We start from the raw sequence: 19,989 nt of genomic DNA, 5'->3' as shown, positions 1-19,989 counted from the left end.
TTTCTTATGTCTAAGATTCATTACATAGGGTCAGTGAATGACATCCACCCTCCTCCATAGCATAATAGAGAATATTTTTCATTTATAAATTCTAAGTGTTCCAGAAGATGAAGTGACTCTTTTCCTTTTCATGTAACTGATTTTCTTATTCTGCTGAACTCAAGGCTGTGTCTAGAAATATACAATGGGACTACTGCTTGAAGATTAATTTTTACAGTGCATATAAATATGTTTTTAATAGCCTGAAACCTTACAATCTGTTATACTGATGATGTTTGTGGTCTGTCACTTAGTTTTGACTTTGTCATGTGCAGATATTTTCCTTAAAATGTTAAATGTCAGATCTGCATCAAGGTGGGGTTTTTTGTTTGTTTTTTAGGAGGTTTTTTTTTAGGTGTCTATTTGTCTTCTGGTTTTATCATAGTAACATACTTCCATACATTGAAGTTTTTGTCATCAAAATATTTCCACTTTATCTGCGTCTCCTGCAAAGTGCTTTCAGCAAAGGACTTCAAATCTGCTGGAAAGTAGACACATCAGTCTCTGCCCTCATTGCAGGAAGTGTTTGTATCTTAGAATCTGGTTTTATATTTTATTTCTGAAGGTACACCAGTCTCCTGAAAATAACTATATACTGTAAATGTATTCCCCAAAAATGATTACATCTCCAAAGTATGCAGAATATAAGAAATTACAGAGATTTTCTGCAAACAAAAGCACAGTAGTTTTGTTAAATGTGCATTCTTACTGATAAGTTGCAATGTCTTTCAACAATCTAAAAAGCTTTTCCTTTGTGTGCTCTTCACACCTTTATCTTGATAAACATTACAACACCTTCTGACCTTTACTAGATTAATTCCTCTGATTAATTCCTCAACAACCCCTTTGTAAGATATATAGCAATCTTTTCTGTAGCAAACAGGAAATTATTTTAAATTAAAATGTAGATTGTGCAATTTTGCTTACCTTTCAACATGCATTTTTATTCTCAAATTCTGTTCTTATATATTACAAGTGAGTGGCATTTAAGCTTTTGTCTTGTACCTGTTTGAATTATGTAATACCTTTCTTTCTCAAACTGATTACCTACCTTCTGTGTGGCCTGTTAATTCTTAGTTTATGGAGGTATTATTAAAGCAATAAAAAGCTAACCCAAATTGTTATATAAACTTCAATCTATAAGAGACAAGAACTAATGTACAGTGTCCAGCTCAGTGTGTCCACAATGCCTGGCTGAATTTTAGTTGACTTCAACTTTGAATTGAATGTGTATAGAACATGTGGCAAATGCACTGTGTCCAAAAAATATAAGGTCTTAAATATATTAAAATTCCTCTTTTTTTGCTAATGGGAACTCTTGTTCTATTTATTTTCCTGTTACCTTGGTTCAGTTTTGTCCTAACTTGTACTTGATGAATCTCAGTTTACTGTGTTGGTTGAAGATCTGCTTTCTAGGTGAAATTCTATCTGGGAAACACCCTGTGAGGTGTTTATCTATGTAGCAGACTGCACTGTAGAAAGGAGATACTTCAGCTAACTCAAAACAATTATTCTTGCATTTGGGAGCAATCTAACTGTTTTAGTAAGCCTCTTTCAGCAGGGTAAATTAGACCAGAGGAAGCTTCATGCTGCCTTCATTAGATTGTTCCTATTATCTCAGTCAGCTTATTTAAAATTGGCTTGGATATATTTACCCCAAAATGAAAATAAATCAGTTGTTCCTGAAGTCTAGAGCAGTTTATTTTTGTAGTTTACTTGGATAAAATACTTCTGGAAGCCATAAAAGGTTCTTGGATTAAATTGCAAAACACTGTATTTCACGTTCTGCTTCACCATCACTGCTTAAGTAGCTATAATGTCTACCTGGAAAAGCTCAGCAGCTCATTGTTTGAGAATGACAAAGAAAGGCAAAAGCAAATAATTAACCATTTTTCTTTTGAACTGATCTGGCTGATAAATCACTTTTGTCAAAAAGTTTTGCAAACTTTCAGCATTGTTGGAAAGAATAAGTACTCCTACAAGTGTGTCATGCGTGAACTTTTGTATCATCATTAGACAGACATGCTAAAATGGAAGCATGATACTTAGGTACATTGGAATTATTTTACTGCATAGAAGTGTCTGCATTTAGAATATAATGTAGAAATTGAGTTATTGTGGTGTGTTAGCTTTTGCCAGCAGCTAAGACCCCACCCAGTTGCTCACTTACGCTCCCTCAGTGGGATCCCCTAGTGGGACGGGAGTAAGAATTGGAAGGACAAAGGTGAGGAAAACTCATGGGGTGAGGTAAAGACCATTTAATAAGTGAAGAAAAGAGAAAAAAACCCCCAAGTGATGCAAAAGTAATTGCTCACTAGCTCCCACCACCAGATCAGTGCCCAGCTAGTCTCCAAGCGATGGCTACTTCCAAAACCTCCTCCCCCTCCAGTTTTATTGCTGAGCTTGTTGTTATATGTTATGGAATATCTCTCTGAATAATTCAGGTAAGTGGTCATGGCTATGTCCCCATCTGACCTCTTGCACTCCCTTAGACTACTCACTCTGGGGGCACTGTGAGAAACAAAGAATATCTTAATGCTGTGCAGACACTGTTCAGCCATAGCTAAAAGCCTCATGTGTTAACACTGTTTTGGTCACAAATGTAAAACAGAGCACCATACAAGCTACTCTGAAGAAAATTAACTCCACCCCAACCAGACCCAGTACAGTTATTAACAACTCTGTTTATATTCCTTAGGTGATGACTTCTATGGAAATCACACTCTTCTTGCCCAACATATCCATATACCTATCCACAGAGGAACGTTTTCTGTTGACTTTGGTGGATTTATGATCAGATCCATGTTGTCTGTGCTGATATATTTCAGTAAACAGAAAGATCTAATCAGATTGAATCACAACACCGTTTTCTGTTGTATGATATAAATAAGTCTGAAGCCATTTTAGAGGGCTTGGCATGTCTGCAACATCTGCATGGAGCTGGCAGATATCCCACAGGACCTTGAAGAGTCCATTGTATGTTGGGAAGCCAAATTTTTTGGTAGTGGTTGATCAGCCCCTTGTTCTGTTGCCATCTAAGTGGAAATTATTCTTTTCTCACTGTTTTCTCCTCATTTTACTTTCTTATTGCCCCTATGGTCAGCACGTTAAATGCTATACTGAAACCAGTGGTATTTCTGCTTTCTGTTCATTGGTACTCAACAGATTTTTTTTCATCAACGTTTTCAATATACATGCAAGATTATATTAGTGTTTCATGTTGATGGAAGATCTGTCTTATGTATACAAATATCATGTTTCTATTTGTCCAAATGAGTTTTGTTACTAAGCTTTTTAATAGAGTTCAGCAATGAGTCGGAAGATCTGTGGCTTTAATTTTTCATAATGAAAGAAAGCATTTGGATTTGCTTTGTGATTCCAATGGGAGTTTACTGGTGGCCACAAATCATAACTTATTTCATTAGCACGAGCATTCATTTGATATTTTTTGCAGATACAAACCGAGAAGTGTTTGCAAATTGGTACAGAAATTTCCCATGGCTTCAACAATGGAGATTACCAGCCTTTCAGCAGTAAATGATTTTTACTCTTGTATCCTTTGTATTTCTTATTTTCTTTATAGTTCTTTGGACTTAATGACATGGAAATAACTTCAATTAAAGTAATTAACATTTGATTCTTTTCTACTGTTTTTCAATTGGAGGAAAAATGCTGTATTTTTATGTGGTATTGAACTTCAACCTTGGACATAAAATTTTTAGGACTGTAAGATTTTTTTAGTGCTGTTCATAGAGCACTGAATACAACAGTCTTCACATCTATTTGTCTGTCTTTTTGTCTATCTACATGCTTTTGTTCCTTTGGATCAGTTTAACTTTAACACAGTGAACTGTACAGATATTGTACTTACAGCTGGCAGAAACCGAGCACTGGAAGTTTTTGACCTCAATGCAGGCTGCAGCACAGCAGTGATACCAGAAGTTCATACTAGATCAGTCCATCAGATCTGCCAGAATAAGGTATATACCTTATTGAATTTTATTTGTAGTACCACTACAACTCCATCAACAAAGAAATTGGAGGCTAAAAATGTAACTGACAGTATTCGATAAAGTTTTTTACATGTTGGGGAGGCTAGGCAAGTCTGTGTGATAAAGGCACCCAGATCTCATTTGTTCGCTAGTGGAAAGCAGGAAGCAGTGAGAATGACTGAACAAGCTTGCTATTAGGGAAGTGCATATTACCCTTTGCATTACTTGCACCAGACTGTAATACTGTAGTTCAGCGGGAATTTTTCCTTATGTAACCGGTCTCCTCTGAAGTTGAATCTGAAGTTTATTCTGAAAGTTCAGAAACAGCAACCAAAAAAAAAATGTTCAGTACTGCAATAGAATAAATGGCTTAAAATCCCTCATCCTTGCTCTTTTTTTTTTACTTGAAGATTGATTTGAATGTTTGGAGGTTTTATGGTACCGTACATGCTGGAATGCCTGCTGTGTTAGGTTTGATTGAGTATGGTTCTTCATTCCCAGTTGGAAAGTCCTTGCTTCTGTGGGTTTAAAACTGTTCCTTATTACTAATTTTGTAGAACTCATTGTGGGTTTTCCTGAGAGATGTGATCTGGTAAAACACTTAAAATCATGCTAACTATTTCAGTACTCTTTGTAACACATACAGGCTTAAAGTTCTGGCTTTTCGTTTTGCTTGGTCAGCTTAGTGGCTTCAGGTTATTTAATCAAGAAAAACTTTAAAGCTGTGGGCAAGTATTCACTTGGGAAAAAACCTAGAGGTATGTGGTATAGCAAAGAAAATTGACCATTTTTGGGGAAAATTATAATCAAGGTTCTCTATTTTTTCAGTTATATAAAATTAATACTTTAGATAAGTCCATAGGAAAACTACACATCAACTATTTTGTAACAGTTGTATAGTTTAAAGCTGTTAGAGCAAATATAACTCAGTGCATTTACATGAAGATAATATGCTAAAACATTTTATAGATTTATAAAAATATGCAGAATGCTATGTGTAAATTACATCCTGTTTAAAGTGTGAAACACATTGGAATCTAAGGTTAGCTAGTGATGAGGGATGGTGTAATAGAAGGAAATCTGTGGAGTGAAAGAGTTGATGCTGAAGGTCCAGTACCTACACACCAAAATTCATGAAGGCTTTCCTTTGGACTAGCCCTAGTCTTGTCTTGTGGACTGAATGCTCATTAGTGATTGCAGTATATATATTCTTGAAGTGCATTTTATAGTTCAGATTCATTCCATTCCCATGTTCCAAGATTGCTTTGTGATGCTACCTGGACAGTAGTAAGTGGGGATGATCAGGAGCTTTTAACAAATAAAAAAATAAAATCTATTTTAGAAGGTCTTGTAAAACACTAAGGAACATATGTTCCGATTAAGTGTGGGAGAAACGTGTTAGCAAATTATTAAATACATAGGATATTCTAGAAACATAGGTCAACAGCATGACATTCTGTTATTTCTGGTTTTGGACAGTGGCAGCTGTAAGCAAGTATATATAATTTGCAAAGTAATGACTTCGATTTTAAATTGTTGTTTTGGTCTGTTCTAGGGATTGTTTGCAAGAATTGGCAATGTGTGAAATTCATCTCAGCCTGCAGTGTACTTGATTAAGGTTATTACATCATTCAGAGTATATTCTCTTCACAGCAAACATTGTCTGATGTGTAATAGAATGATATTCTGAATCTTCCTCTGGAAAAGTTTGACAGGAAATATTGCAAATATATATAATGCATATTCATGTAAATGATTTGGCTATATCAACTGTTATAAAGTATATAGAAGATGATGGGGTGGGACACCCATTTTAATGGGTGTCTAATTCCTGTTTCCTTTTAGAATTTTAGTACTATAAAAGTGAAAATATATTTAGAAGATAGTATTACTATGTCTGTATAACTTGAAGCATAAACTGTGAGTGAAAATTAAATTTGTCATATTACTTGCATGTGCATATAAGCTGCTGCTAAATCAGTGTTTCTGTAAAGATACTCACAGATTATCTGCATGGCACTACAGAAATTTAGAATGCGCTGTGGGGAAATGTTCAGAGGAACATTCAAACATTTAAATATCAGCTGAATCTAAGAACTGCTTGCCTTACTCTCTTGTATAATTTTGAAAATCTCTCTCTGTGGCCTGTTAAATAAGATTAATGTAAAAATCTTCTGTCTCTCAAGAATCCAGAAACCCTTGTTTTGCTTATCAAAATCTGCAGTAATTGCAATGAAGCCAAAGTAGAATTCTTTATAGATGCTCCTCTTGAAATCTGCCCAAAATATACTGGCTAAAATCATTGAGTTCACCCACATGCCCCCCAAATTCTCTAATGACCATAGGCGGTCAGAAGCATCGCTTTCCATTTAGTACAGTATAGCACATCCCTTTTTGCAGTGGCAGTTATCAGTGTGATGAAGCCTTGATCCAGTAATGATATGCTGAAGATGATAAACTACCCTACTGAAATCATTACTTGCCACAGCTTCTCTTTCTTTAGCAGGAATGTTTTGAATCTTTCTGGTTGTAATTAGGTTGTAAAATCAGACTGTATCCTTGCCTGAGATATTCAATCTTCAGCCTCTGCACAGATGTAAGTACAGTTGATGAAACTTGTCCCTTATTTGAAGCTTGAATTATGCAAGGTAATCTCTGTTCTTGTTAACACTTTGTGAAATATTGCAGATGAATGTAGAGTATGTAGTCATACAGTGTATATATATATAATAAATACATGGAGTGTTTGCTATTGTAGGCTAGCAATTGCTGCAGTGGTCCTTCTTTTCAGGTGAGGTGTGAATCTGGTGGTGGTTCTGCCCATTCTTATTGACTCTTCTCCCTCTTCCCTGGAGACAAGAACAGTGGCGGCAACCAGATGGGGCTTCCAGCTTGTCTTCTATCTTGCCACTCTTCTTCCTTTCTCACTAGCAACCTCTGTGATGACTGTACCATCTCAAGCTTCTGGACAGTTTGCTGGAGTTCCAGCATAACCATCCTGTGGCTGAAGCCTGCACCTCTGATCCTGTGCCACTTGGACAGTTTAGGTCTCCAAGCCTATGATTTCATCAGTTGAAGCTATGCTGTATCTCCCTGTATCATTACACGTGCTCTACCTCTGCAGTTATGAGCTCTTCTCCAACTCCTACAACCTCTTTCCTTTCTCCTCCTTCTTGTACTTAATTTCCTCTCTCTAGTAGAATCATCCCCCCTGCTCCGTACTGTTCCAGTCATCCACAACCATGTACATTACCACTGTTCCCAGCTCATTTGCCCTGATTATGTCTTCCCTTCTCACCTCCTTGAACCTTCGTGTCTTGCAAGGGTCCAGAGGAGGCAGGTGAAAGGACTCGAAGAAACTAGGTTTGGGGAGGTAATTGCCATGAGGGAGAAGGATGCAGGGAATTGAAGAAAGCAACATCAGTAAAGCTCAATCCCAGAAGGCTGGGACTTCTGCTTTAGTACAAAGAATAATTTTAAACATCTTTAAATTAAATGCAGTATCACAGTTAGAATGTCTTCCCATTTTAAATTCAGCTTTTAATGCAAAGGTTTACTTCAGAAATTAAACATTCAGTAGTATGATGCTGAAGAAATATAAAAATTACATGGAAGCTGGGGAAAAAATAATTGTTACTGTGACTCAGCAGAGAGAAATGTAAGAAAAAAATCTTGGCTGGTAAATCTTTAAAGACAAGACAGTAGTTTCCATATTTGGACAAGGTAAGAAGCTGCTCTGTGTTCTTACATGTTTATAGTGAGATGAAAAATAATGAATACAGTGAAAATATGTCTGCACACTAGCATTGCATCATGATGGAAAGTATATATTGCTATATGTAATCCTTCCTTCTTTATCTTTGGTAACTGTAGGAATAGTCAAATGTCTTAATACTACCCTGTTTGGTTTGAAAACCTTAAATTGCAACAGTGGTTGAAAGTAACATGTCTATATATACACTGTATATATCTGTGTGTGTATATATATATACAGATATATAAATATTTTCACAGATATATAAATATTTTCACTCTATACCCTTCCATCTATAGTATTTCAGTGACTTAATTGTGTTTATTTCAGATCTTTCCTTATATTCTACAGAACAGTATTTTGTGTTGTGAACTTTTGTTATTTTGTCAGCATCAGGGAAGGGAGATCAGAGCAAGAATGTAGCAAGCATCTCTCAGATGAGAGATAGATATTCTGATACTTATTAAAAGGCCATTTTAGAGCTAGACTTATGGGGCTTTGACAAATTTAAAGTATTGGATGAAGAAAAGCAGTAGAAGGAAAAGAAGAAGCTGGGCAAAATTGTAACAAAAGAAACCTCACCTAGGGAAGAAATTGTTCTGGGTAGTGTGCTCACTACCAGATTTTTGTTTATAATGTGTATTGCTTGTGGCACATTGCTTCCCATTTCTCACCTATCACAGAATCACAGAATCATCTAGGTTGGAAGGGACCTTGAAGATCATCTAGTCCAACCGTTAACCTAGCACTGACAGATCCCAACTACACCATATCCCTAAGTGCTATGTCAACCACCTCTTGAACACCTCCAGGGATGGGAACCCCACCACCTCCCTGGGCAGCCCATTCCAACACCTAACAACCCGTTCTGTAAAGAAATGCTTCCTAATATCTAGTCTAAACCTTCTCTGGCGCAACTTGAGGCCATTACCTCTTGTCCTATCACTTATTACTTGATTAAAGAGACTCATCCCCAGCTCTCTGCAAGCTCCTTTCAGGTAGTTGTAGAGGGTGATGAGGTCTCCCCTCAGCCTCCTCTTCTCCAGACTAAACAACCCCAGTTCCCTCAGCCGCTCCCCATACGACATGTGCTCCAGACCCTTCACCAGCTTTGTTGCCCTTCTTTGGACACACTCGAGTAATTCAACGTCCTTTTTGTAGTGAGGGGCCCAAAACTGAACACAGTAATCAAGGTGCGGCCTCACCAGTGCCGAGTACAGGGGCAAGATCACTTCCCTGTCCCTGCTGGCCATGCTATTGCTGATACAAGCCAGGATGCCATTGGCCTTCTTGGCCACCTGGGCACACTGCTGGCTCATGTTCAGCCGGCTGTCAATCAACACCCCCAGGTCCCTCTCTGACTGACAGCTCTCCAGCCACTCCTCCCCAAGCCTGTAGCGCTGCTGGGGGTTGTTGTGGTCGAAGTGCAGCACCTGGCATTTGGCCTTATTGAAACTCCTACAGTTGGCCTTAGCCCATCGCTCCAGCCTGTCCAGGTCTCTCTGCAGAGCCTCCCTACCCTCGAGCAGATCAACACTCCCACCCAACTTGGTGTCATCTGCAAACTTACTGAGGGTGCACTCGATCTCCTCGTCTAGATCATCAATAAAGATGTTAAACACAGTTATTTAGGATTTGATATATAAAGAACCCTTAGTCCTGGATCCAAAGTAGTTCAACTTAGCTTACCGAAGTCCAGGAGAGGAAACCGCAAAAACACATGCCTGGTTCTTGAAGTTCCATATATGATTAAAGCTTACACAATTAAATTGCTTGCAGAACTTTAGGCCTTATACTGCTTGCTTAGAATCTCTATAATCTTGATTTAATGGACCATATTAATGTTTATTATTCCAAACCTCAGTGTATTTTGCTTCCTTAGAAAGCATTTTGGCACCAAATTCCCCTGAAGTGCTCGGCACATACCGCATAATGACAATACAAAGCTTGTCGTTCTTTGTATACAGGTTCTTCCAGCAGTAACAAAACTAATTAAGCATCCTTTCTAAAGGATTTTAAGCCTGTGTCCTTAAATATCACCTTCCAAATCCACCACAAAAACTTCTATTTGACTATCTTTATAACCTTCACCTCCCCACCACATGCACTTTCAGTTTTGTTCCCTGTGTTCCCTAAATACTCCTCCCCTGTCACAACCTTATCTTCTGGTCATGTCCTTATTACTAGTTGACTGAGAGGCATGCCATACTGCACGCCTGTTTTAAATTACTCTTGTGTTGGCTGGTTAATGGCTTGTCAAACAAAATCACTTTCCTTAATGGCTGTGTCGATTTGAATTTCTGTCTGCTAATTACTCATTTACATGTATCTTGTGGTAACATAATTATCATAAGACCTTCATCTTTCTGTCAGATTGGATTTAAATAGTGAAGCAGGTTAAAAAAATTCTGGATGAGAATCAGCAGACAGTACAGTTACATAAGCATCATTTCATCAGGAAACTGGGCTAAATACATGGTTCTGTGGAGATGTGGTGATACTGCTGCAGATTCATGTAATAGCTTATTTTTCAGAGTGTTTGCTCAGGAACTGGGGGAAAGAGGTTCATTGTTCTCCTCAGCTTGAGGAAACTGGTGGAAATCATAGAATCATAGACTGGTTTGGGTTGGAAAGGACCTTAAAGATCATCTTGTTCCAACCCCCCTGCCTTGGGCAGGGACACCTTCCACTAGACCAGGTTGCTCAAAGCGCCATCCAGCCTGGCCTTGAACACTTCCAGGGAGGGGGCAGCCACAACTTCTCTGGGCAACCTGTTCCAGTGTCTCACCACCCTCACAGTAAAGAATTTCTTCCTTATATCTAACCTAAATCTGCCCTCTTTTAATTTAAAACCATTACTCCTTGTCCTATCGCTACACTCCCTGATGAAGAGTCCCTCCCCACTTTTCCTGTAGTCCCCTTTAGGTGCTGGAAAGCCGCTATAAGGTCTCCCAGAGCCTTCTCTTCTCCAGGCTGAACAACCCCAACTCTCTCAGCCTGTCCTCGTAAGAGAGGTGCTCCAGCCCCCTCTGATCATCTTTGTGGCCTCCTCTGGACCCACTTGAGCAGGTCCATGTCCTTCTTATACTGGGGGCCCCAGAGCTGTACATAGTACTTCAGGTGGGGTCTCACGAGAGCAGAGTAGAGGGGAGAATCCCCTCCCTCGACCTGCTGGCCACACTTCTCTTGATGCAGCCCAGGATACAGTTGGCTTTCTGGGCTGCGAGCACACATTGCTGGTTCATAGTGAGTTTTCCATCCACTGCTACTCCCAAGATGTTCTCCTCAGGGCTGCTCTCAATCCACTCATCGCCCAGCCTGTATTTGTGCTTGGGATTGCCCTGACCCATGTGCAGGACCTTGCACTTGGCCTTATTGAACTTCATGAGGTTTGCACAGCCCCACCTCTCAAGCCTGTCCAGGTCCCTCTGGATGTCATCCCTTCCCTCCAGCGTGTTGACCACACCACACAGCTTGGTGTCATTGGCAAACTTGCTGAGGGTGCACTCCATCCCACTGTCTGTGACACCAACAAAGATGTTAATCTCCCACTTTTTAGGGTTGAGGAACCCTTCACTCTTTTCCCTGAACCTGTATCTGGTTTCCAGATGCTACTCTCAGAACTGCTTATGATATTTTAATGCAGGGTGTTACTAGACCCAAGTAATGTCATTAAGCTCCTTCTGAGGCAATGAGCAGATGTTGCTCTTCTGGCTGTAGTAACTTCACCTCACTCTGATAAGTAGTCCTTAGCCATCTTATACCAAGCCTGACAAGGTGAATATCCTAAACTGATAATAATGGATTTACACTGCTGTAAATTGTTTTATTCAACCAGTGATTTTCAACTTGATGATTTAGGTTTGATACATAAGATCACCCCATGAAAATTAATTATCAATGATTACCAAAGTATTATGTGACTTTTCATGGTTCCATTGCTTTGCATACTAACTTTTAAGAAACGTAGTAAAATGAATTGTTTGAAATATCAAAATTGTGTTCCTCTCTTAGAGTTTATGAACCTCTGAGATACAGAAAAAGATGGCAATTAGAGATCAGACCACAGAGATTCAGAGCTTTAGTGTTAGCAATACATTTGTAGTGCTGCAAAACATATTCTTTGAACAGGAATCTTTCAGTATCAGCCACAAATATTTGGATGGTATTATGTTCTGCTAGCAAACACAGTTACAGATTACATTAATTTTCAGAGAAACAACCAAGTTTCTAGTTTTCTGCCCAGGGCCTTTTGTTTCAGAATTCATTGGTCCATTAATTAGGAAATGCACATGATGTGAAGGCTGAAAAATGTTACAGGCAACTCAGAAGTTTCAGTTAATTAACTTTTTCCTAGCCATAGTGACAAACCTGTCTGAAGGCATGTGCTTGTTGAAGATGTAGAGCGTTTTCTGAGACATCTATTGATCTATGCCTTCAGCATAAGCCAACTGCACTGTTTGGATGATATCAATGGTGTTCATACAGAATTAGTGAATGAGAAAGGGATTCTGTTGAACCATCTCCTTGGGGCCAAATTTTATGTGAAAGCTGTCGTGTAGTTAGTTTAGAGAGAAGCTGAGAAGGGATTACAGTGGCAGATGAGGAAGATGATGGGGTATAGGCAAGTGATTTGACTGTCAGAATGAAAGAATATAGTTTGAAGAGTGTTTGAATATGCTACTTTTTGCATTAGATTCTCATAAATTATAGATTATAATAAATTAATGAACTATAAAGCCACAAAGGGATAAATAAAATTCAGCTTGCCTATTATCCCAACTAGTATATATTTTCTTGTCCTCTGCAGCAATATTCACTGGCAAATGTACTTTGAAGATACAAGTAGCTTTATATTAGTAAAGTATATTACCCACAAAATGTCAGGGCAGGAAAGAAACAAAGGGATTACACTTCTTCTTATGTGTATTACTGTTAGTGTGTTCTAAAGGAGCAGTGCATGAAGTGAATGTGTATGTGTCTATAGAACTTTTTATATTGGACTCTGTGATCATTGCTGACTGAAGAAAGGGATGGTGAGTAGAAATTTAAAAAACACAGAAAGAAAGGGTGCTCTGTAACTTTTAATGAATACTATCCTTTGGACAACTACTATCTTTATCTTTTACAATTACTCTTGTTTGTAGCTATACACAGCTAATACGAGAATGTGTAGACTTTGTTGGGAAATCTGTTGCACAGAGCATTTTAGTTCATCTGTTAGAGCAGACTGTGGTAATACTTAGTTTAGGAAGGAAACCTGCTTAAAGCAAAGTAAGTGAAAGCTCTTATAGTCTTTTTACTGCTGAGTGCCCCAGTTTGTCTTGCCATTTGGGGATTTCTATTGACTAAATACTAGAGCATTTTCCAGCTATACACCAGTTTTCATAACGAATAGAAGATTCCTGGCAGTCAAGCACTGATTGAGGGAAATGGCCTTGAGGTTTCTGTGATGTATTCAGCCAAATCAAGAATGTGAATGGTGGAGAAAGGAAAGAAGCTTTAACTGTTTATATTTAGTTCCCTGGAGAAAGAACTTTGTAGCCAGCAAAAAGGCCAGGATTTGCCAATGTGGATGTTAAAATATCAGAGGTTTAAAAATAGACTGTATTTAATTATTTAAAGGTACAAAGCCAAAATCAGTCCTGTTATGAATGAATGCAATTACTGCTGAAGTCAAGGGAACGTGTGCCCACTTATGCCAGGGCTAAACATGGCTTATAATCAAAAGTTGGACTACTCTTTGATCCCTCCATTTCCCTGCCCTTATTTGCTCCCCTAAACATCCCATAACGCCTTATGCAATCACAAAATTATCTTCCCCTACATCACATAATGGATCCCATACCCTGATAGGTATTAATCCCCATCAGTCTGTGAGATGATCCAGAGAGCCTTTCCCGTTGACACATCATGGTGGGTATCACCCCTGGACCAAAGGGCTCATGTCTGTGCTAGTACAACACTGAGAGGAGTAGAGCCAGTACTCCCATTGCTCTGACTGGATTATGGGGGTACCTTCACATGCCAACTGTTCTCTGCACTCCTTTGTGTGTGTGCAGACAAGCTTTTTTTCACATAACCTAACAAATTGTTACACACTGTTTATTTTTTAAATGAACTAAATAATTCACTGAGAGGATGGTCGGTCCCTGGAACAGACTCCCCGGGGAAGTCATCATGGCATCAAACCTGTGAGAGTTCAAGGAGCGTCTGGATGATGCTCTTAGTCATATGATTTAATTTTAGGTAGTCCTGCGAGGAGCAGGGAGTCAGACTTGATGATTCCTATGGGTCCCTTCCAACTTGAGATATTCGATGAATCTATAAAAATTTAACTCCGTGAGAATTGTTATCTGAAATTGATTTCATATTTTACAGGGGTCATCCTTCAGCACTCAGCAACCTGAAGCTTACAATCTTTTCATGACCACAGCTGCAGGTGATGGCATCAAACTGTGGGATTTAAGAACACTAAAGTAAGACTGAATTAGATACCTTGGAATAAAAAGCCATGCTTTACCTTTATTCAGAATTGTCATACTTGCTGTGGTACACCAGCAGAAATATGAATGTGGAATCAGATCTACAGTCAGGCCTTTGAAAAAGAAAATTAAAGGCTAACTGGAATTTACTAATTTTAGACCAAACAAAATGCTGATTCCTCAGTGCAGTTAGTTATGTGGAAGCCATTAAATGGTCAAGATTTATCACTCACGTTTACCTACCTTTGTAGATCTAATTGTATATATAAAATAGTATATTGAAGTGAATGCTAATGGTATTTCCAAACAGCATGTCATTACTGCTAAAGGAGGTAAAATTTATGATCCAGCTTTTAAAATACAAATGTAATTGTAACAACATTATTACAAATCATGTATATAGTGCTATAAATTTGCATAATATGTTATCATAAACTCAGAATAAAATTTTGCACTTTTTCTAAAAAACCTTTCGGTGTTGTACTTGGGAAATCTGTGGGACAAAGGAAAGGAATACTTGGGGCAGTCTCTGTTGTGCAGGCTAAAAGAATTATGTTTAAAAGAAAAGGGACTGGAGGATATTTAAGTTTTAAAGAATAATTTCGTATTTGCTTTCTGTGTATGTAAACATATATTTATTGAAAGATGTAATATAGTTTTTCTAATACTGAATTTTCTATTTATGAAATGCTTAATGAGCCTTTCATCTATTCCTGTCTTTCTGTGGTAAGAATGCATTAAATCTATAGGGGGCATATATGTTCTTGCCAAAAGCATTGCTGTATTAGCTGCACTGAATGTCAGAAAGTAATGAAACTAGAGACTGCTGGGGTTGGAATCTGTTACCTTCTTATGTTTTTCTAATAAGCTGCTCAAACTGTGTTGCTGAAGAGTAATGAAAAAGTAGAAAGCTTTTCACAGATCACTTATCTGTCTCTTTGTTTCTAAATACTAATATAAGTAGAGCAGGTGAATGGTAAAATAGTTAAAGTATAAAATCTGGGCAATCTATTAAATGAATATGTCCTGGGAAGAAGGGAATAATTTATGTATGTTCTTGCTCTATATTTAATTTGGCAAAGTTGGTGTATTCTAGTGTCCACTGAGTTCTACTAGCCAAACTTCAAAAAAAGTAATTTAAATCCTTAATGACACATATTTTAAAGGTGCTTATTAGGTATTATGTGTATGTGTGTGTTTGTTACATATTACACAGTGATCAATGGTAGTAACTGTTGTGGAGAAGAAATGGAGCAAATAATCATTATTTTTCACTTGCTAGTAACTTCCAGGGAAAAAACCTCCAGTTTTTTAAAATGAAATTTTCTCTCATTGCTCAGACCAGAGATTGAGTCTTCTGTATTTTAAAATCTATTCTTGAGCTCTCATAAGGAGGAAAACTGTTCACTTTTTCCTAATGTGTTCACCAGGTGTTTTTCACATAAATAAATTTGAAATGGCTGAGTTTGGAAAGCACTGTCTGAACTTGGAACAAGTGTCCACTGAAGTGTTAGGTCTACTATACAGTTACGGAGACTGAAAACTTTTGCTTTTTTTTAGTTCATAGGTCTTGTCCAATCAAATCCAGTCCATTCCTTGCAGTGTTGGGTGCTTACATGAGAGATTAGCTCCTAAACAATCTTATGGTGGGCCAGTATCTTTAATCTCTTAAAGTTATTGGTTTGTAAAGTTGGTGCATCAGCCATTACTGTGTTTTGAATGGTCCCTCTGAAGTGACCTCTCTCTGTTTCTGCTTTGGGTTTGCCAGAATAGGGTTTGTTTAGTGAAATCTTTGTCCAGTGTTCTTGAAATATAGCAAAGGTAAGTCCACCTTCTCATTTATACTGTTTGCAGTGTTGTGGATAGTAACACTAGCTGCAAAATCTCAACTTTATTGTTTGCTGATTTTATTCTAAATACTTGCCCTAGACATCCACAGTGAAAACTGTTTTGCTTGTGTTTGACCTGCTTGTTGCCCTTGATGAGTTCTATCCATTGTTACTTTATATAATAATACTGTAAAGTATGAAATTCTGATTAAATAGAGAAAAAATCCTCCAGCATGGTGCTCTTGAAAGCTGCAGTTGAAAGCATAGGAAGTAATTTTCAGAGTAACTCTGCACAATTTCCCTGGGACTCTTAGTTGTTTCTTTATTCAATTTCTTTGATGATGGTTCTTTTTTTTATTCTTCTGACATGCATTCCTTTTCTTACAATTTGCTGAGGAATCATAGCAGGATGCTCAGGTGCTTTTTTGATCTTTGCTTAGCATAAATCTTCAGACATGTTATCCTGGCCTGCAGCTTTATAGGTTTTGAATATATTGATTTTTTTACTCTGAGTTCCACAAGACTTTTTCCATTCAGTCTATATTATCAAACTACATTTTTTTTTCCAGTGAAAATTCATTTAACTTTTCTTTTGTTCCTGAAGTTGGTGAGAGTATTTTGCAACTTCCATTTTCATCATCCTTACTGGATAAAGCTGTGAATCTGTCCGTCTCTTTCACTATTGATGATCTGGAGGCCTTCCAAAATTGCTTCAGAGAGTGCCAGAAAGTCTTATGGGTTCCTCTGAAGGTGGTACTAGAGAAGGCATTTTAACTTTTTGATGTTGTCAGCCAACCTCACACAGCCAGGTCATCTTGCCAATAAATGAGGGAATCTTGGACACTGCTAGTGACTTTTGGATTTACTCAAACTCCTGCTTCATTTTCTTTGAAATGCATGGATTTGTAAAGTTTCATCTGAAGATTTTAAATATTTTTATACTTCTGCATTCTCCTTATTTATAACTGTAGGTAAGAAAAGCTCCAGACAATCTACAAAGCAGATTTATGAAAAAAGAACCAAGGAGAATAGATCTTTTTGGAAGAAGAACCAACTCTGGCTACTCTTCTTCCAGGTTAGGATAGTGAACTATGAGGCTTTATGAATAGATGCATTGGGATACATTTCTTTAGGGTACATTTCTTGAAGGAGTTTAAGTGTTCTTTATGATGAAACATTGTAGACTCTTAATTGTCCATAAGACGCATGAAACTTTACCATTCTATCTCCTTCCACTGTCTCTCTGTTGAATGCATTTTAGAGACATCATAACTGCTTCTGAAGTGAGGAATCTAACAATGATTCTTAGGGATCTGTACCTGTTGTCTCTACCACTTAATTTTAATCTTTCGGGAAAATCTGTCTTGGAATGACACAAGTTGGTGAGTCCTGTAGATTGCTCAGGATAGATATATCAGAAAATTCCAATAGCCTAAGCCTCCTTATCTGCCAGTCCTGCCTGTTTTTAGTCCATGACCACATAGGGCAATGAAAGACAGATATATTTTGGCATCCCAGTCCTGTAAAACCAATGCATTGAAAGAGTGTAGAAGCTTATGAATTTAGGAAAATTCCATTCCCTTACACCATAAACCCTTAACAACCCAAAATGGCATACTAGACTAAATATCAGGTGCTTTAATACATTCCTATGTCACTTAAATTTCACATGATGGTTTTTAATTCTGTGTTACCAGTCTGGATCTTTTCAATTTCTTGTTTCCTTCCACTTGTAGTTTAGATAATTATGTGCATTAAAACATTCAGAAGAAAGCAAATTTCTTTCATTCATTCTGTTAGGAGGAAACTATCAATTCAAAGTGTGACCTCTTCACTTTGTTAAATGCATTTAGAATATTGACTAAACACTTCGATTTAGCACCAGCTCACATTCACTGGCAAAGTTACATGAATACCCTCATCTTCATGACTGGCTGATATTGAGAAAAACCAGCTGTCCAGATTTCTGCAGCGGTTTGCTGTTTCCCTTGCATGTTTCATTCCAAAGAGTCACTTTCCTAAGAGAGGTTCTAGAATGTGAATTAGTGTAAGCTTTTCTTCACCAAGGTGGATTTCAGATCTTCTGCAAAGCTTTTATGCACTCATGTGGATCTTCCTTGCTCATCAGTAAAATATGGCTAAAGTTATGATGTGGTAAAGCTTCATCCTTCTTTATGACACTAATTGTATGGCCTGGCTTGGTCTCAGATTTTCAGATGCATCTTTACTCAAGTTAGAGACTGCACTGTGAGAACCCTGAATGCACCACTGGGCCTTAATTGCCTTGACCGGCCTTGGACCCCCACCCATGCACTCTCTGCTCCTTGCTTCAGGCACTCTATTTAAGCTCAGGCCTAGACATTTAGTCCTTGCCTGAACTATGTTGTCAGTCGGCCTGTGTCAAGTCCTGCCTCCAGCCTCATTTTCTGCATGGACCTTGACCTACCTTGTAGGTAGTTTGCCTTGAGTTCTGCCTCCAGTAGACCCATGTTTCAGTCTTGCCTCCAACCCTGTATCTGTCTCCATCTCCTGCTGCTCCTGACTGGACTCCTGGGATGGATCCTGGACCTGGTTCATCACCTCACTTTTTCTGGGACTGTCAATGGACGTTGTTATCAGCACACTGCTCTGCCTACCCTATTCAGATATGGTGGGAGGGTGCCCTAGTCGGTGATGACATTGTGCTGTGACCACCATTGGCTTTTCACTCATTTTCCCTTTTGTAGCAGCCCTGCTCTTGCTGCACTCTGGCATGCATATTCACAATTATATTTATTTCTCACATAAGGTGCATAGGTCTGCAAAATGAACAGTAAGGAGTGCCTTGTGATGTTTTTATTTTTGTTTCTGCACAAAAAAAATGTGCTGATAAGTTGGTTCTGGTAATTATCAAGCATGTGATCCATGTAGTTAACTGGAATCCAAAAGCTGCTTAATGTTCTGAGAAATACTCATAACTTTAAAGTAATTCTGTCCACTTCTGAAAGCGATAGTAACATAGGTAGTATATACACAGCTCTGTAATGTATTATACAAACAGATTAAGATAATGCTAGGTCAATACCTCTGTGCAGGGAAGCCATGCACTGAGGAATTTGCTAGATTGTGAGTACAATGAGCATATGAATATGCAGGTCATTCAAGCTAGGTGAATAATTGAAGAAAGATTTACTGATTTTACAGAGGTTATTACATAGAAACATTTTTGGGTGAGCGAAGAGCTGCTCAGGTCTTTTCATGTTCTGAGACATGAAAAAATACTCTGTCTCTGCTCTTATCAGCCATTACCTTGCTTTTGAAGGAAGAAAACCTGCATCAACAGCAGACTTCTTAACCTAAGACACTTAGCGTTTGGCAGAATATGAGATGAAACAAGACACAAGTTGTCTTTGTGGCTGCAGCTTGGGTGTTTTTCATATGTTGCCTTACAATATCTATTCAGTAATTGTTCCTGTCTCTAGCTGACCAAGAAGACATAGTTTCTATAAATTTCTGGGGAAAAGGCCCTTCAGAAAGGGCAAGAAGGGGGACACAGGGAACTACAGGCTGGTCAGCCTCACCTCAATCCCTGGGAAGGTGATGGAGCAGTTAATCATGGAAACTATTTCCAGGCACATAAATGACAAGGAATTAATTGGGAGTAGTCAGGATCAGTTCACTAAGGGAAAGTCATGCTTGAGCAATTCAATAAACATCTATGATAAAATTACTGGCTTGGTAAATGAGGGGAGATCTGTGGATATTGTCTACTGTGACTTCAGTAAAGCTTTAAACACTGTCTTCCATAACATCCTCATAGAGAAGGTGATGTAGTATGTGCTGGATAAGCAGTGAGGAGGGTTGAAAACTGTCTAAATGGGAACCTCAGAGGTTGGTATGCAGTGACATGA

At 38.2% G+C, this 19,989-nt stretch overlaps 1 protein-coding gene across 1 annotated transcript in view; it reads left to right on the top strand.

The window, feature by feature from the left end:
• WDR27 (WD repeat domain 27) overlaps positions 1-19,989 on the top strand; it is a 71,567-nt gene that overhangs the window by 32,454 nt on the left and 19,124 nt on the right. Inside the window, exons 19-21 of the mRNA XM_074864613.1 lie at positions 3,494-3,591; positions 3,898-4,019; positions 14,167-14,264. Of these exons, the coding sequence (XP_074720714.1) occupies positions 3,494-3,591; positions 3,898-4,019; positions 14,167-14,264 (318 nt within the window). The remainder of the gene's footprint in view (positions 1-3,493; positions 3,592-3,897; positions 4,020-14,166; positions 14,265-19,989) is intronic.

This window comes from Strix uralensis, chromosome 3 (genome assembly GCF_047716275.1).
Source record: "Strix uralensis isolate ZFMK-TIS-50842 chromosome 3, bStrUra1, whole genome shotgun sequence".
Classification (NCBI taxonomy): Eukaryota; Metazoa; Chordata; class Aves; order Strigiformes; family Strigidae; genus Strix; species Strix uralensis.
This window is presented reverse-complemented; position numbering and strand designations above follow the sequence as displayed.